Below are 27,321 nucleotides of genomic sequence, written 5' to 3'. Positions count from 1 at the left end.
TATCATCTGCAAATAGTGATAGTTTGACTTCTTCCTTTACACTTTGTATCCCTTTGACCTCATTTGGTTGTCCAATTGCTCTGGTTAGGAAGTCCAGTACTATATTGAAGAGGTAGGGAGAGAGTAGTTAGTCCTCAGAGACTGCCCCATCTGGGTATCCATAACATATACAGAATCCAAACCCAGATACTATTGTAGATGCCAAAAAGTACTTGCCCACAGGAGCCTGATATAGCTGTCTCCTGAGAGGCTCTGTCACATCCTGACAAATAGGCAGATGGAGGAGTTAGTTAGAGAAAGGACTGAAGGAGCTGAAGGAGTTTGCAACCTCATAGGAAGAACAACAATATCAAACAACCAGACACCCCCCCATCCCCACCAGAAGTCCCAAGGACTAAATCACCAACAAAGTATGTAGCAGATGATGGCCTAGTCGGCCATCAATGGGAGGAGAGGCCCTCAGTATTGAGAAGATCATATGCCCCATTACAGGGGAATGCCAGGGACAGGAAGCGGGAGTGGGTGGGTTGGGGAGCAGGGCAGGAGGAGGATATAGGAGGCTTTGGGTATACCATTTTAAATGTAAATGAAGAAAATATCTAATAAGAAATTGCCTTAATAAAAATTAAAAAAAAAAAAGGAGTACGCATGGAGCAACCCATGGCTCCAGCCAGATGTGTAGCAGAGGATGGCCTTGTTTCAGGCATCAGTGGGTGGAGAGGCCCTTACCCCTATGAAGTCTTGATGCCTTAGTGTAGGGGTTTGACAGGACAGGGAAGCATGTGTGGGTGGATAGGTGGGGAAGCACCCTCATAGAAGCAGTGCTACGAGAGATGGGATAGGGGTTTTTCTGGAATAGAAACTGGAAAAGAATCTAACATTTGAAATGTAAATAAATAAAAAATCCAATAAAATGATAATAATAATAAAAGGTTTTCCCTGCTCTCTTTATCACCTAAACTTATGCTCTGCTCCTGCTCTCCTCCTGTTTTTGCTCTCTTCCCTTGCTCCCAATGCTCTTACTTCCAATTTGCTTTACTATGAATGCTTTAACTCACTAGGCCTTTGAAACGTAATTTTCCCAGTCTATTGTAACTTTTCTAGGAGAGTAGATTACATGGTTATTCCAAGTACTCGTTAATTTTTTTTACAAAAGTTCACTAAATATTCAAACATAAATTCATATCATGAATTGAATAAGTTTACAAAAGTGAATTTTTAAAAGCATATCTATTAAAAGTGGTTATCTAATAAACATTCATTATCTTTCACAAGATGAATAGGTTCATTGAAAGTTAAAATCCATACATTTTGTGACAATGGTATTAATAAAGTTTTGTATAGATAAATCCAGCCAATTTTGTATCTTCTGTCCTTGCACTTATAATATATCCTTGCTTTCCTTTATTTCCTAATATCATTTTAGGAATACTTATAGAATCTTCATTAAGTATTAAGAAATTATCCTTTTGTATATAGTACTTCTAAAAAAAGAGTACAGCTTTGTTGTTATACAGCGGGGTGGATTAATACTTAGTTATATATATGAAGAGCAAATTAATATCAAAAAATTTTCCTCAAATGAAGTCTTCTTACCCTAGCCTAAAGAACCAAAACAATCATAGTTTTACAGTTCATGGTAGAACAATCTTAGGAAGATTACGTGCTAACTTTTAACTTCTTCAAAATGGTTCCTGGCAATTTATAAAATATAGTGTTACTCAACTGTTCAAAATGATTAATAAAGTTAAAAAAATAATTGTGTGTAGAATACTTGAAAACCATATATAAGATCACTGTAATATAATCATGCACAATGATCAAGTCAGCTTCATTACAGAGATGCAACACTTCTATCAAGATATAAATAGCTGCCCTTCCGGTCCCACCAGTACCTGGGTAGCTTGGGCTCGGAGTCTGATGACACCTGCAAGCTACCCACAAGACCCGCCACGGGATCTTAAGACCTCTGGTGAGTGGAACACAGCTGCTGCTCCAATCCAATCACGTGGGACCTGAGACTGCATTAATTAGGGAAGCAGAAAACTCGGCCTGATCAGGGGCACATGTCCATTTGGGTCCACACCAGCACTGGGGTACCTTAGGTGTGTAGTCAGCAGACACCCGCAGGTATACACAGGACCCTCCACGGGATCTTAAGACCACTGTGAGTGGATCACAACTTCTGAAAGGAGGCAGGGTAGAACACAAGATATCTGGGTACCTTACATGCAAGAAGGAGAGCTTACCTGCAGAGAGTATTCTGAACATTGAAACTCAGGAGAGAACTAGTCTCCCAGGTCTGCTGATAGAGGCTAACATAAACACCTGAGGAATAAGATCTAACCAGAGACAACTACAACTAACTCCAGCCAGAGATTACCAGATGGTGAAAGGCAAACGTAAGAATCTTACTAACAGAAACCAAGACCACTCACCATCATCACAACCCAGCACTCCCACCCTACCCAGTCCTGAGCACCCCAACACACCCGAAAAGCTAGACCCGGATTTAAAGGCATATCTCATGATGATGGTAGAGGACATCAAGAAGGACTTTAATAACCCACTTAAAGATATACGGGAGAACACTGCTAAACAGATAGAAGACCTTAAAGAGGAAGCACAAAAATCCCTTAAAGAATTGCAAGAAAACACGACGAAACAGGTGATGGAATTGCATAAAAAACCATCCAATACCTAAAAAGGGAAGTAGACACAATAAAGAAAACCCAAAGTGAGGCAACACTGGAGAAAGAAAACCTAGGAAAGAAATCTGGAACCTTAGATGTGAGCATCAGCAACAGAATACAAGAGATGGAAGAGAGAATTTTAGGTGCAGAAGATTCCATAGAGAACATCTGCACAACAATCAAAGAAAATACAAAATGCAAAAGGATCCTAACTCAAAACATCAAGGAAATCCAGGACACAATGAGAAGACCAAACCTACGGATAATAGGAGTAGATGAAAATGAAGATTTTCAACTCAAAGGACCAGCAAATATCTTCAACAAAATTATAGAAGAAAACTTCCCAAACCTAAAGAAAGAGATGCACAAGAACAAACAAGAAGCCTACAGAACTCCAAATAGACTGTACCAGAAAAGAAATTCCTCCCGACACATTATAATCAGAACAACAAATGCACTAAATAAAGATAGAATATTAAAAGCAGTAAGGGAAAAAGGTCAAGTAACATATAAAGGCAGGCCTATCAGAATTACACCAGACTTTTCACCAGAGACGATGAAAGTCATAAGATCCTAGACAGATGTTTTACAGACCCTAAGTGAACACAAATCCTAGCCCAGGCTACTATACCCAGCCAAACTCTCAATTACCATAGATGGAGAAACCAAAGTTTTCCACGACAAAACCAAATTCACACATTATCTTTCCACGAATCCAGCCCTTCAAAGGATAATAGCAGAAAAAAAACCAATACAAGGACAGAAATCACGCCCTAGAAAAAGGTAGAAAGTAATCCCTCAACAAGCCAAAAAGAACTCAGCCACAAAAACAGAATGTTAACTCTAAAATAAAAAATAATAGGAAGCAACAATTACTTTTCCTTAATATCTCTTAATATCAATGGACTCAATTCCCCAATAAAAAGCCATAGACTAACAGACTGGCTACACAAACAGGATCCAACATTCTGCTGCTTACAGGAAACCCAACTCAGGGAAAAAGACAGACACTACCTCAGAGTGAAAGGCTGGAAAACAATTTTCCAAGCAAATGGTATGAAGAAACAAGCTGGAGTAGCCATTCTAATATCGAATAAATTAGACTTCCAACCCAAAGTTTTCAAAAAAGACAAGAAAGGACATTTCATACTCATCAAAGTTAAAATCCTCCAAGAGGAACTCTCAATTCTGAATATCTATGCTCCAAATGCAAGGGCAGCCACATTCATTAAAGAAACTTTAGTAAATCTCAAAGCACATATTGCACCTCACACAATAATAGTGGGAGACTTCAACACACCACTTTCATCAATGGACAGATCGTGGAAACAAAAACTAAACAGGGACATAGTGAAACTAACAGAAGTGATTAAACAAATGGGCTTAACAGATAACTACAGAACATTTTATCCTAAAACAAAAGGATATACCTTCTTCTCAGCACCTCATGGTACTTTCTCCAAAATTGACCTCATAATTGGTCACAAAACGGGCCTCAACATATACAAAAATTTTGAAATTGTCCCATGCATCCTACCACACCACCATGGACTAAGACTGATCTTCAATAATAACATAAATAATGGAAAGCCAATATTCACGTGAAAATGAACGACACTCTTCTCAATGATACCTTGGTCAAGGAAGGAATAAAGAAAGAAATTAGACTTTTTAGAGTTTAATGAAAATGAAGCCACAACATACCCAAACTTATGGGACAATATGAAAGCATTTCTAAGAGGGAAACTCATAGCTTTGAGTGCATCCAAAAAGAAACTAGAGAGAGCACACACAAGCAGCTTGACAACACACCTAAAAGCTCTAGAATAAAAGGAAGTAAATTCACCCAACAGGAGTAGAAGGCAGGAAATAATCAAACTCAGGGGCGAAATCAACCAAGTGGAAACAAGAAGAACTATTCAACGAATCAACCAAACGAGGAGCTGGTTATTTGAGAAAATCGACAAGATAGAGAAACCCTTAGCCAGACACACTAGAGGGCACAAGGACATCATCCTATTTAACAAAATCAGAAATGAAAAGGGAGACATAACAACAGACCCTGAAAAAAAAAAAAAAAAAAAAAAAAAAAAAAAAAAAAAACAGACCCTGAAGAAATCCAAACACCATCAGATCCTTCTACAAAAGGCTGTACTAAAAAAAAAAAAAAAAAAAAAAAAAAAAAAACCTGGATGAAATGGACAAGTTTCTAGACAGATACCAAGTACCTCCCATATCCCCTAAAGAAATAGAAGCAGTTGTTTGGTCTCCCAACCAAAAAAAGCCCAGGACCAGATGGGTTTAATGCAGAGTTTTATCAGACCTTCAAAGAAGATCTAATTCCAGTTCTGCACAAACTATTCCACAAAATAGAAGTAGAAGGTACTCTACCCAACTCATTCTATGAAGCCACAATTATTCTGATATCTAAAACACAGAAAGATCCAACAAAAATAGAGAACTTCATACCAATTTCCCTTATGAATATCGATGCGAAAATACTCAATAAATTTCTCATTATCCAATCCAAGAACACATTAAAGCAATCATCCATCCTGACCAAGTAGGATTCATTACAGGGATGCAGGGATGGTTTAATATACAGAAATCCATCAATGTAGTCCAGTATATGAACAATCTCAAAGACAAAAACCACATGGTCGTCTCATTAGATGCAGAGAAAACATTTGACAAAATCCAACACACATTCATGATAAAAGTGTTGGAAAATCAGGAATTCGAGGCCCATACCTAAAAATAATAAAAGCAATCTATAGCAAACCAGTAGCCAACATCAAAGTAAATGTTGAGAAGCTGGAAACAATTCCACTAAAATCAGGGACTAGACAAGGCTGCCCACTTTCTCCCTACCTATTCAACATTGTACTTGAAGTCCTGGACAGAGCAATTTGACAACAAAAGGAGATCAAGGGGATACAAATTGGAAAAGAAGAAGTCAAAATATCACTTTTTGCAGATGATATGATAGTATATATAAGTGACCCTAAAAATTCCACCAGAGAACTCCTAGACCTGATAAACAGCTTCATTGAATTAGCTGGATATAAAGTTAAGCCAAATAAGTCAATGGCCTTTCTCTACACAAAGAATAAACAGGCTGAGAAAGAAATTAGGGAAACAACACCCTTCTCAATAGTCACAAATAATATAAAATACCTTGGCGTGACTCTAACAAAGGAAGTGAAATATCTGTATGATAACTTCAAGTCTCTGAAGTTAGAAATTAAAGAAGATCTCAGAAGATGGAAAGATCTCCCAAGCTCATGGATTGGCAGGATCAACATTGTAAAAATGGCTATCTTGCCAAAAGCAATCTACAGATTCAATGCAATCCCCATCAAAATTCCAACTTAATTCTTCAACGAATTAGAAAGAGCAATCTGAAAATCCATCTGGAATAACAAAAACCTAGGATAGCAAAAACTCTTCTCAAGGATAAAAGAACCTCTGGTGGAATCACCATGCCTGACCTAAAGCTTTACTACAGAGCAAATGTGATAAAAAACTGCATGGTACTGGTATAACGACAGAAAAGTAGATAAATGGAATAGAATTGAAGACCCAGAAATAAACCCACACACCAATGGTCACTTGATCTTCGACAAGGGAGCTAAAACCATCCAGTGGAAAAAAGACAGCCTTTTCAACAAATGGTGCTGGCACAACTGATGGTTATCATGTAGAAAAATGAGAATTGATCACTTCCTATCGCCTTGTATTAAGGTCAAATCTAAGTGGATGAAGGAGCTCCACATAAAACCAGAGACACTGAAACTTATAGAGGAGAAAGTGGGGAAAAGGCTCGAAAATCTTGGCACAGGGGAAAACTTCCTGAATAGAACAGCAATAGCTTGTGCTGTAAGATCGAGAATTGACAAATGGGACCTCATGAAACTGCAAAGCTTTTGTAAGGCAAAAGACACCGTCGCTAAGACAAAAAGACCACCAACAGATTGGGAAAGGATCTTTACCTATTCTAAATCAGATAGAGGACTAATATCCAATATATATAAAGAACTCAAGAAAGTGGACTACAGAAAATCAAATAACCCCATTATAAACTGGGGCTCAGAGCTGAACCAGAATTCTCACCTGAGGAATAACAAATGGCTGAGAAACACCTGAAAAAAATATTCAGCATCCTTAATCATCAGGGAAATGCAAATCAAAACAACCCTGAGATTCCAACTCACACCAGTCAGAATGGCTAAGATCAAAAATTCAGGTGACAGCAGATGCTGACGAGGATATGGAGAAGGAGGAACACTCCTCCACTGTTGGTGGGATTGCAAGCTTGTACAACCACTCTGGAAATCAGTCTGGCATTTCCTCAGAAAATTGGACATAGTACTACCGGAGGATCCTGCAATATCTCTCCTGGGCATATATCCAGAAGATGTTCAAACTAGTAAGAAAGAAACAGGTTCATAGCAGCCTTCTTTATAATTGCCAGAAGGTTTAAAGATCCCAGATGCCCCTCAAGAGAGGAATGGATACAAAAAATGTGGTACATTTACACATTGGAGTACTACTCAGCTATTAAAAAGAATGAATTTATGAAATTCGTAGGCAAGTGGTTGGTTCTGGAGGGCCTTATCCTGAGTGAGGTAAACCAATCACTAAAAACCTCAAATGATACGTACTCACTGATAAGGGGATATTAGCCCAGAAACTTAGAATACCCAAGCTATAAGTTACAATTTGCAAAACACATGAAACTCAAGAAGAATGAAGACCAAAGTGTGGACACTTTGCCCCTTCTTAGAATTGGGAACAAAACACCCATGGAAGGAGTTACAGAGACAAAGTTCGGAGCTGAGACAAAAGGATGGACCATCTAGAGACTGCCATATCCAGGGATCCATCCCATAATCAGCCTCCAAACGCTGACAGCATTACATACACTAGGAAGATTTTGCTGAAGGACCCTGATATAGCTGTCTATTTTGCGACTACGCCTGGGTCTAGCAAACACAGAAGTGGAGGCTCACAGTCAGCTATTGGATGGATCACAGGGCCCCCAATGGAGGAGCTAGAGAAAGTACCCAAGGAGATAAAGGGATCTGCAACCCTATAGGTGGAACAACATTATGAACTAACCAGTACCCCGGAGCTCTTGACTCTAGCTGCATATGTATCAAAAGATGGCCTAGTAGGCCATCAGTGAAAAGAGAGGCTCATTGGACTTGCAAACTTTATATGCCCTAGTACAGGGGAACGCCAGGGCCAAAAAGTGGGAGTGGGTAGGTAGGGGTTCAGGGAGGGTATGGGGGACTTTTTGGATAGCCTTGGAAATGTAAATGAGTAAATTACCTAATTAAAAATAAATAAAATAAAGAAATAAAGAAATAAAAAGATATAAATAGCTTTGATCTCCAAATTATGTAGACTTATACGTAATTCTTATACACATGGTATAAGAATTTAGAAATAAAAAGTAAACGATCTTATTTCTATTAAAATATACACTATCTTTTGAAAACTTTAATTTTTTTCACAGTAGCAAATTTGAAATTACAGGAGGAGAAAGCTCATTATTGGAGATGTATATATAACATACCATCAAGTAATATCTGCACAGACATTCATAGATAAATAACTCAGAAATCTCTAAGGAAGAAATAATGCAAAGGTATATGAATGATATGTAAGTTCATTGTAGTTTCCATGCTTGTAAAATGAAGTTTGTTGTATCAGAGAAAGATAGTACAGAAAGAAGTTGGCAGATTGAGGGCAATCTCTAAAGATTACTAGCTTGTCTGCTCCTCTGAATACACCATAGTCTGAAGGCCTCCCAGGAGGCTGCACATGGGGCAGCCAATAGGGGACAGTCCCAAACAGCTGCAGTAGATGGGAATCTTTATGAGGTAAAGTGGACTTGGGACTCATCAGTTCTCACAACCCTGGTCCTCCGAATTCCACTCCCCTTCTAGCCTAAACCTTCTGCAGGAACAGACTATCAGCTTGCCTGCTCCTCTGAAGAAATTAGAGTCTCAAGGCTTCCCAGGAATTCCACTGCTAGCAGGACAATAGACACTATAACCTAAAGGCCAGGTAAGAGTTCCACTGCATGCAAGGCAACAGACCACATAGACTGAAGGTCTCCCAAGAGAACAGGGCACAACAGGTGAACTGCTCTTTTGAAGAACCATCAGTCTGAAGGCATCCCAGGACATCTGCAGCCACCAGGAAAACAAATCAGCAGCTTGAATGACTGTTGAAGACACCACATTCTGAAGGCCTCCCTGAAGAGCCACTGTAGCCAGGGCAACAGGCCAATGGCATACATGCCCCTCTGAAGACCCCACAGTCCCAAGGCCTCACAGGAGGTCTGCTACAGCCAGAGTCATAAGTCTGCCAGGAGACCTGCAGCAACCAAAGGACACAGGAGGCAGCCTCCAGACTGAGACATCCAGACCAGCTAACACTAGGAATAACAAGGTGGCGAGAGTTGAGCATGAGACCACAAGCAGTGGAAGCCAATATACTTTAGAACAATCTGAACCCACTTCTACCATGGCAAGCCCTGGATACACAAAACACCTGATTATCAGGAAGTTGACCTAAAATCCTATATCATGAAGATAATATAGTCCTTTAAGGAGGATGTAAATAATTCACAATACATGAAAACGTGTAAACAGGTAGAAACACTTAAAGAGGAAACAAATCCCTTAAAGAAAAATAAGGAAACAAAATCAACAGGTGAAAGAATTGAACAAAGTGGCCAAAGCCCTAAAAGTGAAAGTAAAAACAATTAAGAAAACAAAATGGATGCAGCCCTGGAAGTAAAAAACCTAAGAAAGATTTTAGGAACTACAGATATAAGCACCACCGACAGAATACAAGAGATAGAAGAGAGAATCTCACTCATAGAAGTTACCTTAGAAGATATTGCCACAACAGTCAATGGAAATACAAATCATAAAATACTCATGAACCAAAAAAGATCCAGGAAATATAGAACACAATGAAAGTACCAAACCTAAATATAGTAGGAATGAGGACAGCAAAGATTCCCAGCTCAAAGGACCCACACACTCATTTAGCAAAATCATAGAAGAACACTTTCCCACACTAAAGTAAGAGATACCCATATATGTACAAAAAGCCTACAGAACACGAAATGGATGGGATAAGAAAAGAAAATCTTTTCATTATATAGTAATCAAAACACTAAATGCACATAACAAAGAAAGAATATTGAAAACTTCAAAAGAAAATGGCCAAGTAACATATAAAGGCAGACCTATGAGAATTACACCAGACTTCACAACAGAGAAAATAAAAGCCAAGAAAGCCTGGAAAGTAATTACACATATCCTAAGAGAACATGAATGCCATGAATATTATACCCAGAAACACTGTCGATCAACATCAATAGAGAAACCAAACTATTACAGGACAAAACAAAATTCAAACAATATCTATCTACAAATCCACCCTTCAAGGATTCTAGAAAGAAAAATCCAAAGCAAGGAGGGTACCTACACCAAAGATAAAAACAAGATATTAATCATCCCAATTAAGTTTTACAAGAAAACCAAAATGAGAAAATCACATATATAAAGCTATCTACAATAACAAACATACTAGGAATTAACAATCATCTATCTTCAATTCTCTCAATATCAATGGATACAACTCCCCTATAAAAAGATATAAACTAACAGACTAAATACCAGTCAGTTTTAGTGCAGAATTCTATTTGACGTTCAAAGAAGATCTAATACCAACACCTCTCAAACTACTTCGTAAAATGGAAACAGAAGGAACACTACCCAATACATTTTATGAAGGCAGAGTTACACTGATAAGCAAACCACACAAAGACACGACCAAGAAAGAGAACTTGAGACCAATTTCCTTCATGAATGTTGATGCAAAAGTACTCAATAAAATTCTTGTAAACGGAATCAAAGAACACATCAAAATGATCATCCACCATGATCAACTAGGTATCATTCCAGGGATGCATGGATGGTTCGATAGATGGAAATCCATCAACATAATCTACTATATAAACAAACTCAAAGGAAAAAACATCTTCTTATTAGATGCTGAAAAAGTTTTTGACAAAAAAAAAAATCATGCTAAAAGTATTGCAGAGAATAGGAATTCAATATCCATACCTAAATATAAGTGCAATATAGGGCAAGCCAATACATAACATCGAACTGAAATGAGAGAAACTTCAAACAATTCCACTAAAATCAAGGACAAGACAAAGCTGTCCACTCTCCCTCTATCTACTCAATATAATACTTGATGTTCTAGCCAGAGCACTTACAGAACAGAAGGAGGTCAAAGGGTTACAAATTGGAAAGGAGGAAGGCAAGATTTCACTATTTGAAGATAATATGATAGTATATTAAGTGTCCCAAAAATGCCACAAGAGAAATCCTATAGCTGATAAACCACTTCAGCACAGAAACTGGATACAAAATTATCTCAAACAAAAGAGTATCTTCCCTCTAAACAAAGGATAAACAGAATGAGAAAAAATAACAAAAAACACACACTTTACAATAGTCACAAATACTATGAAATATCTTGGTGTGACTCAAATCAAACAAGTTTTCACTTACTGTATGTTTTGTCTGTTGACAAAAATTCAAGTCTTTGAAGAAATAAATGGAAGAAGACCTCAGATGAAGGAACGAACTCCCGTGCTAATGGATCAGCAGAATTAAAATAATAAAAAATGGCCATCTTATCAAAAGCCATCTACATATTCAGTGCCATCCCTATCAAAACTCCAACTAAATTCTTCACAGAGGAAGAAAGTGAAATTCACAAATTTATCTGGAACAACAAAAATCCCAGTATATAAAAAACCATTCTCAACAACAAAAGAACTTCTGAAGGAATCAGCATTCTTGACCTTAATCTAAACAACAGAACAATAGTGATAATAATACTATGGTATTGGTACACAGACAGAAAGTTACATAAATGAAATAGAATTGAAGACCCAGAAATGAATCCACACACCTATGGTCACTTAATCATTGAAAAAGGATCCAAAACCATCCAGTGGAAAGAGACAGCATTTTTAACAAATGGTGCTGGTTCAACTGGTGGTCAGCATGTAGAAGAATGCAAATAGACCTGTTCTTATCTCCATGTACAAAGCTAAGTCCATGTGGATCAAGGACCTCCACATATGCTGAATCTAATAAAAGAGAAAGTAGAAAAGAACCTTGCATCACATTGGTACAGGGGAAATTTTTTTGACCAGAACACCAATGGCTTGTTCTAAGATCAAGAATTGACAAATGGGAACTCATAAAATTAAAAAGCTTTTGTAAGGTGAAGGACACTTTCAAAAGAAAAAACAAGAATCCACAGATTGGGAAAAATCTTTACCAACACTACATCCACTGGAGGACTAACTTAAAAAATATACAAAGAACTCAAGAAGTTAGACTCCAGAGAACCAAATAACCCTATTAAAGTGGGGTACAGGGATAAAAAAAATTCTCAACTGTGGAATCTCAAATAACTTAGAAGCACTTAAAGAAATATTCAAAACCCATAGTCATCATGGAAATGCAAATCAAAGCAACCCTGAGATTACACTTTATACCAGTCAGAATGTCTAAAATCAAAAACTGAGATGACAGCAGATGCTGGTGAAGATGTGGAGAAAGAGAAACACTTCTCTATTGTTGGTGGGATTACAAACTGGTACAACCACTCTTGAAATCATTCTGGTGGTTCCTCAGAAAATTGAAAATAGTTCTAACTGAGGAAACAGCTATAACACTCCTGGGCATATACCAAAAAGATTCTCCAACATATAGAAAGTATACATACTCCACTATGTTCATAGCAGTGTTATTTATAATATTCATAAGCTTGAAACAACCTAGATGTACCTCAACAGAGTAAAGAATATAGAAACTGTAGTACATTTACACAATGAAATAGTACTCATCTAATATCACATAAAATTGACTTTCAACCAAGAGTTATAAGCAAAAGATAAGAAAGGACACTTCACACACCTCAAAGGAAACATCTACCAAGATGATCTCTCAATTCTGAACTACTATGCCCCAATTACAAGAACACCTAAAACTGTAAAAGAAACATTACTAAAGCTCAAGGCACACATTGAACCTTACACAATGATAATGGGAGACTTCAACTCTCCACTCTCATCAATAAACAGGACATGGAAACGGAAACTAAAAAAAGACACAGTGAAACTAACAGAAATGAGAGCTAACTTTATTTAACAGATATTTTATAGAACATTTCACACTAAAACAAAAGAATATAAGTTCTTCTCAGCATCTCATGGTTCCTTCTCCAAAATTGCCCATATAATTGGACATAAAATGATTCTCAAGTAATACAAGAAGACTGAAATAATCCCATGCACATTATCAAATCATCATGGAATAAGACTGGTCTTCAATAACAACAAACAACAGAAAATCCACATACATGTGGAAACTGAATAAATCTCTACTGAAAGATAACTTGGTCAGGGAAGAAATAAAGAAAGAATTGAAGGCCTTTTAGAATTTAATGAAAATTAAGGTACAGCATACCCAAGGTTATGGGACACAACTAAATCAGTGCTAAGAGGAAAATTGATAGCTCTGAGTACCTTCATTAAAAAAAAATTGGAGAGGGCATCATCAGCTAGCAACTTAAGAGCACATCTGACAGCTCTAAAACAAAAAGAAGGAAATACACACAAGGTAGTAGACAGCAAAAAATAATCAAACTCAGGACTGAAATCAGCCAAGTAGAAACAAGAGAAGTATACAAAGAATCAACAAAACCAGGAGCTGGTTTTTGAGAATATCAACAAGAAATCTAAACCCTTAGCCTGAATTACCAAAGGGCAGAAAGACTGTATCCAAATTAACAAAATCAAAATGAAAAAGGAGACAAAAGAACACAAACTAAAGAAATTCAAATACACATCATATCCTACCACAAAAGCCTATACTCAACAAAACTGAAAAATTTTGATGAATAGATAATTTTCTAGACAAATACCAAGGACCAAAGTTTAATCATGATCAGGTGAACCATCTAAACACTCCCATAAACCGTAAAGAAATAGGAGAAATCATTAAAATCTCCCAACCCAAAAGAGCCCAGGAGCAGACAGTTTTAGTGGAGAATTATATCAGAACTTCAAAGAAGACCTAACAACAACACTGTTCAAACTATTCCACATTGACTTCTTTGGAAAGATCAGGAAATCAATGCCCATATCTAAACATAATAAAAGTATTATAAAGCAAACCAACAGCCAACATAAAACTAAATGGAGAGCATTTGAATCATTTCTACTAAACTTGAAGCAATCCCACTAAAATCAGGGACTAGAGAAGGGTGCACATTCTCTCACTATCTATTAAATATAATATTCAAAGTTCTAGCCAGAGCAAGTAGACAACAAAAATAGGTTAAAGGGATAACAATTGGAAAGAAAATAACATAGGAAAGAAGAAATAACATAGTAAAATGGCCATGCTACCAAAAGCAATCTACATATTTAACACAATAACCATAAGATTTCCAACACAATTCTTTAAAGACATGGAAAGAGCAATTCTTAAATTCATCTGGAAAGGAAAATTGATATCAAAAACAACACTTAACAATAAAAAAAAAAAAAACTGCTGCGGGAATAACTATTCCTGACCTCAAGCTACACTACAGAGAATAGTGATAAAAAAATGCATGGTATTGGTAGAGAGACAGAGACACTGAGCAGTGCAATAGAACTGAAGACACAAGGTCCCCAATGGAAGAGCTAGAGAAAGTAATCAAGGAGCTGAAGGGGCCTGCAACCCTATAGGAGGAACAACAATAGGAACTAGCCAGTACCCCAGAGCTTGTGTCTCTACCTGCATATGTAGCAGAAGATGGCCTAGTTGGCCATCATTAGGAGGCCATCATCATTGGTCTTGTGAAGATTATATGCCCCAGTACAGGGGAATGCCAGGGCCAGGAAGCAGGAGTGGGTGGGTTGGGGAACAGGGTCAGGTGAGGGTATAGGGGACTTTGGGGATAGCATATGAAATGTAAATGAAGAAAATATCTAATAAAAAAGGTTTTTGAAATAAAATGTGAAAAAAATATTAGGGCAATAGGAGGACTGTGATTGGACAGGGAAAATGAAGGTGGAGCTCAGAGTTGCAAAGACAGGGTGTGACACAGAAGAAGGGATAAGGAAGCATGATGGAGGACAAACAGGATGATTTAGATTCCACATAGTTTTAAGTAGCCACAGTTAGAAAAGTTATAATACTGTATAGGAATAGAATAATTGGGGTAACTTGTCTAATCTAGGAGGGCAGCTTGTACCATCATCAATTGGCCCTAAATTTATTACATGAGCATCTTGTGTATTGAGAATGTATTGATATATAAACCTAAATAATTATAAGCTTCTATAGTTTGGTTTTACTGGATTACTGGAATGTGGGACCAGCGACAACAGGGGTTTATGGCTGAGAAGTTAAAGGCTGCACTGAGACAAGTGAACCATAGCTGGGAAGCCCACAGGATCAGGGGCTACTGGGGTAGTTTAAAGACAAAGGCAGAGAGACAGCTGTCAGGACAGAGAGTAGGTGGAATAGCACAGGAACTTGCCACACATTTGACTATTTCCTGCAATATACAGCCTTTATCTCAACTCTTCATCTGAAGAAATAAAAGACATAATTATTATTATTATCATTATTATTATTAAAATTTTTGAGACAGTTAAAAAAAAAGAATTGAAGACCCAGAAATAAAACCATATATTTATAGACACTTGATCTTTGACAAAGAAGCCAAAAATATACAATGGAAAAAAGAAAGCAACTTCAATATATGGTGCTTGTCTAACTGTCTGACTGTATGAAAAAAAGAAAATAGACCCATATATGTTACCTTGCACAAAGCTCAAGTCCAAGTGGATCAAGAACATCAACATAAAACCAGATACACTGAATCTAATGGAAGAGAAAGTGCAAAAGAGCCTGAACTTATTGGCAAAGGAGGAAATTTCCTAAACAGAACTCCAATGATTCATGCACTATGATCAAGAATTAATAAATGGGACCTCAAGAAACTTGAAAGATTCTGTAAGGCAAAGGGATGGAACTAGAAAATGTCATCCTGAATGAGGTAACTCAGACCCAAAAGGACATGCATGGCAAGTACTCACTAATGAGTGGATATTAACCAAAAAAGTACAGAAGATCCAGGATAACATTCTCAGAACACAAGAAGGTTGACAAGCCAAAAAGCCCAAGTGAGGATAACTCAGTACCACATAGTAGAGAGAAGAAAGCAATCACAGGGGTTGGGAGAGGGCAGAAGGTGGAAGGGACCTGGGAGAGGGCACAGAAACAGGAAAACGGGAACATGATCATGTATTCTGGTGGGAAGCAAGACAGGAGCCCTGAGAGCCAGCAACCTCAGGAGGTAAGAGGTAAGGATCCTCAAGTATGTACCAAAGACTTGGGAGGTGAGAGACTCTCGGTACTCAAAGGGCAGAACCCTAGACAAAAGGCCCTGCAGTGGGAAGAAGGATCTTTTAGCGTCTACCTCCAGTAGAAAGACAGGATATCAAGTGGAGTGAAGGTATAGCCTTCCCACAGTCAAAAAATATGGGACCCAGGTTTGTTCATTTCTAAAAGAACTGCACAGACAAAAATGGAGAAGAACATGAGGGAAAGGAAGTCCAGTGACAGGCCCACTTTGGGATCCATGTCAAGGTAGTGCTACAAGGCCTGACACTATTACTTCCACTATGGTGTACTTACAGATAGGAGCCGTGCATGGCTGCCCATTGAGAAGCTCAACAAGCACCTGACCTAGACAGAGGCGCATACTTGCATCCAAACAATGGACTGAAGTTGGGGATCATTGTAGTTGAATTAGGGAAATGGTAGAAGAAGCTAACTGAGGAGGAGGAGGGTGACCCCATAGGAAGTCCAGCACTGTGAAGTAACCTGGATCCCCAATATCTCTCAGACACTGAGCAGCCAACCATGCAGCATACACTAGCTGATCTGAGGGCCCTGAGACATATACAGCAGAGAATTGACTGGTCTGGCCTCAGTGAGAGAAGATGCATCTAAGCCTGCAGAGACCTGAGCCCCCAAGGAGTGGGAAGTTCCAGTGGGGTAGTGAGTTCTAGATAGGAAGATCCTATTAGAGACAGGAGAAGAGGTATATTTTGAACAGTCAGAGGGCAGACCTAGATGGGGATAATGACTGGACAGTGAAAAAAGATTAATAATAGTAATAATAATAAAAACTGAATGAAAATCAACATACACTAAAGGGCAATCTCTGTATGAATGAATACTCACTGGCCTCCTTACAGAAATTGACAACCTATCTTAAAATTCATATGAAAGTTTAAAGGATGCATATTGGCCAAGCAATCTTGAAAAACATGGAGCATATTCAAGGGACACACAGTGCTGGATTTTTAAATAGTGTTTACTTCATCAATGGAGAACTGTAACACTGCACCAGAATTTACAGCTAACAGCAAACCTGATTGTGATCAATTGTTTTGTAAATTTGAGTGTCAAAGAAATTGTGGGAAAACTGTCTTTTTCCTAAATTACACAATGCCAGTAGTTAATCCTGACAGCAAAGCCAATAGATACTTATCTTCAACCCCACTAGGTCAAATTCATCAAAAATTATTCTCAGAAATTTCATTCATCAATTCTTTCCAATAGTACAACACAGTCATCCATTTACAAACATCTATAGGGTTCAGCTCAAGGGGAGGCCCCAAGACCTCACTCTATTACTGAAGCTATGGAGTGCTCACAAAAAGGGATCTATCATGCCTGCCCTTCAAAAGACCCAACAAGCAGCTGAAAGAGTAGGATGCAGATATTTGCACCCAAGAAATAAACAAAAGCAGCAGACCCCTGTTGTTGAATTAGGGAAGATTGAAAGAAGCTGAGGAGAAGGGTGACCCTGAAGGAGGACCATCAGTCTCAATTAATTTGGACCCCTGAGATTGTTCAAACACTGGACCACCAAAAAGACCATATACATCACCTGATATGAGGCCCCCAACACACTTAGAGTATACAATTGTCTGTGTTCATTCAAAGATGATGCACCCAACCCTCAAGAGACTGGAGACCCCAGGGAGTTTAGAGGTCAGGTTGGGTGGGGCATGAGGGCATCCATATGGAGACAGCGGGGTACACAGGAGGTATGGGATGTGGAGCACTTGGAGGGTGGATGGAGGGGTAGGTAATGGAATATGGAGTGTAAAAATTAACAATAAAATTAAAAGAAAAACCTCTATAGGGTATATTGTTGCTAAAAATTCCATATCTTTTAAAATACATAGGATATAAAATTGATCCACACAATAGAAAATAATGCTGAAAATGTTTATTTTAATACAGAATTAGTTATGATGTATGATCAAGTTGGAATTTATTTCATTTTTTTCCTGCCATTTGTCTTATTATTTTATTCTGCTTGACTATTCTAAGGTTTTTTTTTTCTTTTAATTCAAAAAATAGGGCAATGTGCTTAAATTAACAAATCCACTCTATAGCAGAGACCTGGGAGGTGAGTGAATCTCAGGACTCAAAGGAAGAAACCTTAGATGAAATGCCCTACAGTAGGGAGAAGGAACTTGTAGAGCCCACCTCCAGCAGAAATATAGGGCATCAAGAGAGGTAGGGGGTTGCCATCCCACATTCAAAAACTCTGACCCATAGTTGTCCCTGTCTGGAAGAACTTCAGGGATGAAATTGAGAGGAGTCTGAGGAAACCAAGGTCCAGTAACAGTCCCAAAGTAGGATCCAGCTCAAGGGGAATTCCCAAGGCCAGACACTTACTGAGGCTATGGAGTGCTCACAAAAAGGAACCTATCATGACTGTCCTCTGAATGATCCCAGGAGCAGATAAAAAAGTAAGATGCAGATATTTGCACCCAACCAATGGACATTACCTGCTGACCCTTGTGGTTGTATTAGGGAAAAGCTGGAAGAAGCAGAGGAGGAGCATGAGCCTGTAGGAGGACCAGCAGTCTCAATTAACCTGGAATCTCGAGATCTCTAAGACACTGGACCACCAACCAGGCAGCATATACCCATTTATATGAGGACCCTAACACATATACAGTAGAGGATAGCTGGGTCTTAATTCAGTCAGAGAAGATGCACCTAACCCTCAAAAGACTGGATGCCCTCAGGACTTTAGAGGTATGGTGGGGTGGGGGTGTGGATATCCTCGGGAAACAGTGGGATGGGGATAAGGAGCAATTAGAGATGGCCAGGGCAGGGAATAAAATATGGAGTGTAAAAAAACATAATTAATTAATAAAAGAAAAATTTTAAAAAAACCACAAAGTCACTCTATTTCTCTCAGCCATACCTACACATGTAATAAAAAAAATTGTTTTTTAAAGTGATACTTGCATGATTTTAAACATCATTTGTAATTCAGGAAGTATTCAATGAACTCTACAGTCCATGACAATGTCGATAATTTTACAATTATATATTAACCCTTTACCTGACGTCTTTGAATTAGGAAGTAATCAATGAAGTCCCGAGGATTTGTAACATCCAATGATCCTTCATGTTCTTTTATTTTCTCCAAAAGATAGCTCTTAATCCATGTATGATTTTTTAAAAATTTGTTATGACTTCCTGGACAATAATCAATAAGTATAGGGACTGCATTGAAAATCTACCAAAAAAAATGACAGAATTTATGAAATAAATAAACTGTAATGAAGTAATTAAGACATATTCCTAACAATGCATGATTGTTTCCATTGATAGATCAAGATATGAATGAAATTCACCTTAGGTCATTTACATATATAATAATTCTCCATTCTAATAGATTTGATGAACAAATTTCTGCAAAATGAACAAAGATCATAAAAAATATTTCCACACTCACATATCTTTTGAGTGTAAACAATGTTCATGTTAGTTACACAATGATTCAAATAAACTGTTCTACAAGTTTGAATAACCATCTGATATAGATTATTAACTCTCACACTTCTAAGGTGATAATAGCAGGTTAAATTTTGGGATGACCTGATTTATAAAAGAAATCTAATGCCTGTGCTTCATTTCTATCTACCTGTTTCTGACGTGTAATATCTATTTAGATGTATGTGGGGCTTCAAGATGCCCTGAAATCAAGAGCATACCATATCACTTTATAATGTCTGCATGATCACACAATCATTTTATTTGAAGTGTGCAGTAGGACAATTCTGTATGTCTGAGTATATAAATGGTCCACACAATATTAAAATATTCATGTTCTCATTTTGACCTTTCCTCTTGTCAACAATTATCCCAGCAAACCCATCAAACAACTGTAACTACTCAGTTCTCCTGAAAGCTTACATTTCCATTAATACTCTTCCTTATTTGAAAGAATTTTATTTCTATACTGAGGTATTCTTGCCTAGTAATATGATGAAAATGTGTTTAATTGTTTTAAAGTAGGAAAGGAATTTCCATAGTAGGAGAATGGCCTATATGTGACTACCCACACTTGTAGAAGTGAATGGAATTATTTTACACACAATTCTGTAGTAGTCATTGAGAATATTTATGGATAAGCAGATAACAGGCTTGAACTGTTTTGGCGTTTGCCCTAGTTTTAATGCTTATATAGCTGAGGGTTTCGAACTCCATTTCAGAAACTCTCTGCATATGATACTCAGAATTGAAGTACTTGTCTGACAAGTCTCTATTGATTTGGACCTGTGAGAAAGAAAGATGTTACATGTGTTTTCAGAAATAGAAGACCTTGGCTTTACCTGACACCCAGGAGAGCTCAAAATTTCAGTGCATTCATTCACTTTTACTATCAAGCTAAGAAAATCCTTATCCTTATAATCAAAACGATTCTGGAAAACAATGGAGCAGATGACATTGCAGGGAGCACATCCTATGATGAATTGGGGATCACAGGGTGAGCCTGAAGATTGGAAGCAATTGTAAAATTCTTTTAAAATAAACACGTACATTTGCCCTTGTTAACATGATAAGGTACTTTTGAAATTGTAACAAGTAATTTAATTATAAATATACTTAACTGCTAGGTACTTACCTGCTGAAGAATGGTGATCATCCTAACATTAAACCTGACTTAGTTTTCATTCTCACTAGTTAACGTGTTCACTGCTTCATTCAAGGACCTTAATTTAAATGGCATAACATCCTAAAATTTAGCCAATTAGTTAAACATATATTATTCAAAACCAAGGTTTAAAGAATGACTACAGTAACATCTTTATTTTTATAACCATATAAATGCGACCAAAATGTGTCCACCATGAGTGTTCCAAAAGAAACACGCAATAAACATCCAAACACCAGTGTATGTTTGGACTTCCAGGAGGTCTCTATTCACGGACCACTCACACTAATAGAGTTTTTGTATTACGTGTAGCATATTAAGACACTTCAGTGTTTGCACATAAGTGTTGCACTTCTAGCGGAGAATGGGGAAAAGTTTTCAGTATTACACTACTAAGCTAAGTTGCATCTATCTTTTCAAAATTTGCATCAATATCACTGTCTTCATTTTGTTGTTAAATTCCATACATTCTTCCTTTGGTACACTGACACCCTTAGAATATACCACTTAAATATTGTCACAATCAATTTCTCAGTCCCATAAACTTGTTCCTTTTCTTATACCAAACATTTTATAGAAAATTCAAATTTAACATAGATCTCTTTGATATGATTTTTATGGCATGTTTCTTAGAGACCTTTTCTGATCACCTGATGAAGACTTGTGTCCCTCAAAGGTCTGCATGATAAATCTCCTTCAAGATACGTAGAATTCTTTCCTATTTTATTTATTTTTATTTATTTTTATTTTTTGTATAGCTGTCACAGTCTCATGTGTTAACTTTCCGTTTTTCTTTTGATTTTTGAAAGAATGTACAGAATTTATGGTATGTAAATATTTCATGATCCACTTATATGAATAAATGGTGTAAGGAACTTTGTTTTTAATGTCCATATAAGGTGAGACAAACACTATTATGAAACAAATGAACCCTTTCCTTTTTGCATGTTCATCTTTCAAACACTGAATTTTACTATCTATGAAATACATATGCTATTGTAATATCCATTTTGAACCAAGTATAATAAAGGAAAATATGTGTGGTAACTAGGAATAATAGAAGAAATGGAAGAGGAAAATACTGTAATGGCAAGCAAACCAAAATGCATATACTACAATTACAAAACTGTACTAATGTTTTAGACCCAGTACCTAGTACAATTACAAAAATAACATTTACTGAAAAGAATATTCAATATTATGGTTGGGGAAAATCAGAAGCAAAGGGAGGGGCAATGGAATAGGGGGTTTCCAGAGGGGAAACCAGGAATGGGGATATCATTTGAAATATAAATAAATAAAATATCCAATAAAAAAGAAAGTAAATATTCATCATGGACAAACTTCCTATTTAATATATTTAAGCAAAACCTAAATGTGTGGATATTTTATATCAAGTAAGTATCAATATATTATATTACAAATATGTTTATAATGTGTGCATCCTTTTAGTCATGTGATTTATGTTACATGCAAGAAAAACAAATAATCAGTGTTTGTCAAGTAGTTTAGTCAAGCTGACACAAATTACAGTCAACTCAAAAGAAGGAACCTCAGTTGAGTAATTGCTCCAGGAAACTATTCTGAGGTCATGTCTCTCTGTTCTCTTCCTTCATTGTTGATGATAGGGACATTTGCTAAACCCACTGTAGGCAATGTGAGTCTTAGGCACGTGATTCTAGGCAGTAGGAAAATGAAAGTGAGAAATACAAGTGGAATAGGTGACTGAGAAGCTATCCTTCATGTTTTCTATTGCAGTTAATGCTTCCAGGTTCCTTCTTTGAGGTCCTGCATTGGTTCCCTCAATGGTGGCTATAACTTGTAAGCCAGTTATTTTATGACAGAAACAAAAACAGCAATATATGAGAGAACGATTTCAGTAGTGAAATTGCTGTGATCAAAGGATCAAAATTGTGATGTTGTGTTGAAGGTGATCTTAAATTGTGTACCTTCAAACAAAGGTCACATGAGTTAACAAAGATGAACACTTAAATATGTGGAATTCCTTGAGATTACTGATGCTCTATTAGGATTTTAACACCTTACAATAACTAAGATATCACATTCTTTTAAGGAATGAGGGTGAACTGAAGTACTTTGAGATTACTTCTTGTGAGCATACCTTTCCCATGGAAAATCTGATTGTATGTGATTTACTGTATTTAGAAGTAAAAGTGCTAAAACTTTTCATATAGAAATTTAAATAAAAAATATAATATTCTTTCTTTAGCCGGGCACTGGTGGTGCACGCCTTTAGTCCCAGCACTCGGGAGGCAGAGGCAGGCGGATTTCTGACTTCGAGGCCAGCCTGGTCTACAGAGTGAGTTCCAGGACAGCCAGGGCTATACAGAGAAACCCTGTCTCAAAAACTAAAAAAAAAAAAAAAAGGCACTAGGTGAGTAGCATCAAGTGTGCTAGCAAAGTAACAGCCAGCAACTCAACTTTCTCATACCAAAAGCCTGTAAAGGTGAATATGACTTCAACAACTGAAAACCAATAGGAAAATACTAAAGTCAATGAAACTGTTTTGAGTTTTTTAAAGGAATTATTTTACTAATTTTCATGTGTGTGTAAATTTTGACTATTTGTGTTGACGTATGTTTTAGGAAAGTTCATAAAAAATATGAAATGTTATGTAAAAAGAAATAATAACATGTTGAAATCATGCTAAAATCAGAGATATAATAATTTATAAAAATCTATTACAATCAGCTGAGAAATGAAAATAATCCATCACACTACTGTTACCGAGAACTACAAACAAGATTATAGAAGGACAATTAGAAACTTCAGTGGACAAGTGCTATCCATTGCCAGAAAGAAAGAAAGAAAGAAAGAGAGAGAAAGAAAGAAAGAAAGAAAGAAAGAAAGAAAGAAAGAAAGAAAGAAAGAAAGAAAGAAAGAAAGAAAGACAGGGAGGGAGGGAGGGAGGGAGGAAGGAAGGAAGGAAGGAAGGAAGGAAGGAAGGAAGGAAGGAAGGAAGGAAGGAAGACAAAGAAGAGAAAGAAGAGGAAGAAAGACAGAAAGACAGAAAGACAGACAGGAAGGAAGGAAGGAAGGAAGGAAGGAAGGAAGGAAGGAAGGAAGGAAGGAGAGGGAGAGAGAAAGAGAAAGAAAACCAATACTACAATACTACATGGTCTATGCTCCTTACTTTTACATGGTAACCATTATCACTGATAATCACCCTCTCATTCTGGTATGCAAAGAACAAATGACATTTGTGATTAGGGAAATTTATGGATTATAAAGCACTAAAATTATGATGGTACCTATACTCATGACATCTCATTAGAAAAATATTCATAGAATAAGATAGAAACAACATGACTCATATACAGCCATGTATAGACCAAGATATAAAAGGAGAATCTGACCTGCACTTACCATTTGTTTTCTTCAGTTCCTTCATGAGCCACTGTGCTTCCTCTTGCACTTTGTTCTCAATGGTCCTTTTTCCTATGCCCAAGTTCCTTAGGGTATTGACTGTGAAGACCCTGGTGGCTTTCCATACATTTCCATGGCTAAAACCAATGCCTAAAGAAATTTGAACAGACACTGGAAATCCCAGACACAAAAGGAGCTAACAGGTGGCAGCGTTATAGAGTCCAAAGCAAGCATGACCTCTACTCCCCACCTTTCAGTTGCTCTGGAACCTGCCCAGTATACACATAAGCACACACACACACACAGTTACCCTTTCCTTTAGAAACTTTGTCAAAAACCGGAATCTTTCCTCTTCCAGAGAACTCTTCTCCATGGTCGATGAAGGCTTCTTTTATTGCCTCATAACCATGTAATACCACAATAGGCTGTGAGCCAAAATGCAGAGTGAACACAGGGCCATACGTTTTAGAAAACTGGAAAGAAATAGCAAACATAAATATTAGTAAAAAAAAAAAAGTCATTGTATTTTCAATAGAGTCAATCTATTCAGTTTAATTATCTTATTGGATTAGGATATTTTTAGTCAGAAAACCTCAGTTTAAAGTCTATATAATTCTGTACATTATGATGATTATCATGTATTCATGGCTTACAGTATGCCAGAAAATCTTTCAGGCTGTTGACACACTAAAACCAAAGATTTATCACACTAAGATCTGATCTGTTCTTCATAGTACACAAAGATACTGAAGGAAAAATATCCACATTTATTTACAGGATTCTATTGAAAATAAGTACACTCGAATTTGACACCCTGCTTATTCATTATTGGATACTTGAGCATCACTCTCATGATAACTTCATACTGAAATGGATTTAAACTGTCAGAAGAATGCTGCAGAACCAGCTGGGAACACTTCTTGTCAAACCTAAGAGAGCCCTGTGATAAAGACTAGAAAACTAAAATCTTAGATTACCAGAAATGTTTGATTTCCATTCTTATCTATTGTTACAAATGTACATACAAAGTGTACCATAGTATGAAGCATCACAGAAAAACCACATTCTTGCTAATCAGCATCCTAGGTCCAAGTCACAGGCTATGAATGGAATAAAAGGTGATTGGGAAAATACCACATATTCAGATGCACACTATGTTTTTTTATTTCATGTATGAGCTCATGCACATTGTATTTACTGCAATTCAGACACCAATAAATTCTTCAGAGTACAAAATTAATGTCAAATTCAAGAACAATGCATGTCTAAAATTCTGATTTGTTTTATGAAATTTTCCCTACTCTTCACCTTCAGTCAAAATAGTAGAAAATGTGTGTAAAAATAGTATATAATTACCGCATTTGTTTAAAAAGAAGTGTATATAACTACCTGCATTTCACGTACTTCAATCTGAAACTTAGAGCATTACTAATTTTCTGATCAGAACTAGAGGCAAATGTCAGAAAAAAAATATTGCGCTTTTCAGGTTTTTATATCACATTCATTTCCACCATATTTCCTCCACTAATAGAATTTTATGAAAGTAGCAAGACTTCTATCTCGATTTGAAATGTCCCTGAAGAACATAAGGCATACTTACATTGGCAAGGCACTGGCCAATGTCCTTCATATCTATTAGGTGGTAATTGCCAATAATTGGGAGAGGAGTGGGGCCAGGAGGGAGGTTCCATCTTGCAGAGCTCTGTCTCCACAGTGACAGGAGAAGCAGAAAGGACAGACAAAGCACCAAGACTACAAACGGATCCATGGAGACCCTTCTTACTGACACAGGTATGATCAGGCACACCAGAAACTTTATATAGCATTCGCAAATCAATATTTGTGTTTGGGCATCTTTGTACAATCAACTAGTTACTGTTTAACTCATTTCCAATTGGACTTTGTCTCAAAGATAAGAAAAAACAAGCACTTTTAACATTTTCATTTTTGTATAGTGCCTGTAAGACTTTTGGGCTTAATTTTGTTGAGTTGTGACAAGTAAGGCTGATAAATAATAATCATTCAAAACTTGAAATACACTTGAGTTAATTTGTAAAAGTTATAAGATTGTACAAAAATTATGTCAATTTCTTCTGTTCTTCTTTATCAAAAACAACATATATAATTTCCTTATTCACTTTCTAACACATGACTTTTCTTTTATCTTTTTAAAATTAATTATTTTATTTTTTACCTTCCATATTTTATCCCCCGTCCTGTTCACCCTCCGATAATCCACATCCCATAACTCCTCCCCACCCCTGTCTCCACATGGATATCCTGACCCCTACCCCACCTGACCTCTAAACTCCCTGGATTCTCCAGTCACTTGAGGGTTAGGTGCATCATCTCTGAGTGAACACAGACTCAGCAGTTCTCTAATGTATGTGGGCTGAGGGGCACATATCGGCTGATGTATGCTGTCTGTTTGGTGGTCCAGTGTTTGGTGGACTATTTGGTGAAGAGATCTAGGGGAGCCAGATTAAATGACACTGCTTGTCCTCCTACAGGATTGCCCTTCTACTCAGATTCTTTCAGCCTTCCCTAATTCAACAACAGGGGTCAGCTACTTCTGTCCATTGGTTGGATGCAAATATCTGCATCTGACTCTTTCAGCTGCTTGTTGGGTCTTCTGGAGTGCGGTCATGCTAGGTCCCTTTTTGTGAGGGCTCATAGCCTCAGTAAGAGTGTCAGGCCTTGGGACCTCCCCTTGAGCTGGATCCCAATTTGGGCCTGTGGCTGGACATTCTTTTCCTCAGGATGCTCTCCATTTCTATTCCTGTAATTCTTTCAGACAGGAACAATTATGGGTCACAGTTGTAACTGTGAGATAGCGATGCTCTCCCTCATTTGATGTCCTGTCTTCCTGCTGGTGGTGGGCTCTATAACTTCCCTCCCCTTACTGTCAGGAATTTCATCTACTGTCCCTACCTTTGAGTCCTGAGAGTCTCTCACCTCCCAAGTCTCTGGCACATGCATGTTTAACTGTGGTTTTAAATTGGCTCTTAAAACATAAACATATGGACATATGCTTTAATTATAAAGGCAATAAAACTTTCATATATGCTTTGAGCAACACAGCTAAGCA

The 27,321-nt window shown here is 37.2% G+C and overlaps 1 protein-coding gene across 2 annotated transcripts in view; it reads right to left on the bottom strand.

Moving 5' to 3' along the window:
* LOC147000135 (cytochrome P450 2C40) overlaps window positions 1-26,052 on the bottom strand; it is a 54,664-nt gene extending 28,612 nt beyond the window's left edge. For both annotated transcript variants that reach the window (XM_085834145.1, XM_085834146.1), the window contains exons 1-5: window positions 25,834-26,052; window positions 24,544-24,706; window positions 24,234-24,383; window positions 20,524-20,684; window positions 19,248-19,424 (exon numbers count right to left, since the gene is read on the bottom strand). In XM_085834145.1, the coding sequence (XP_085690271.1) occupies window positions 19,248-19,424; window positions 20,524-20,684; window positions 24,234-24,383; window positions 24,544-24,706; window positions 25,834-26,001 (819 nt within the window). In that variant the 5' untranslated portion in view covers window positions 26,002-26,052. The remainder of the gene's footprint in view (window positions 1-19,247; window positions 19,425-20,523; window positions 20,685-24,233; window positions 24,384-24,543; window positions 24,707-25,833) is intronic.
* Between the last annotated feature and the right edge of the window lie 1,269 nt (window positions 26,053-27,321).

The sequence above is a fragment of the Mus caroli genome, unplaced genomic scaffold (genome assembly GCF_978045245.1).
Source record: "Mus caroli unplaced genomic scaffold, Mus_caroli_1 scaffold_20, whole genome shotgun sequence".
In the NCBI taxonomy this organism is placed as follows: Eukaryota; Metazoa; Chordata; class Mammalia; order Rodentia; family Muridae; genus Mus; species Mus caroli.
The sequence above is the reverse complement of the archived record's forward strand: the minus strand, read 5'-3'. Positions and strand labels throughout refer to the sequence as shown.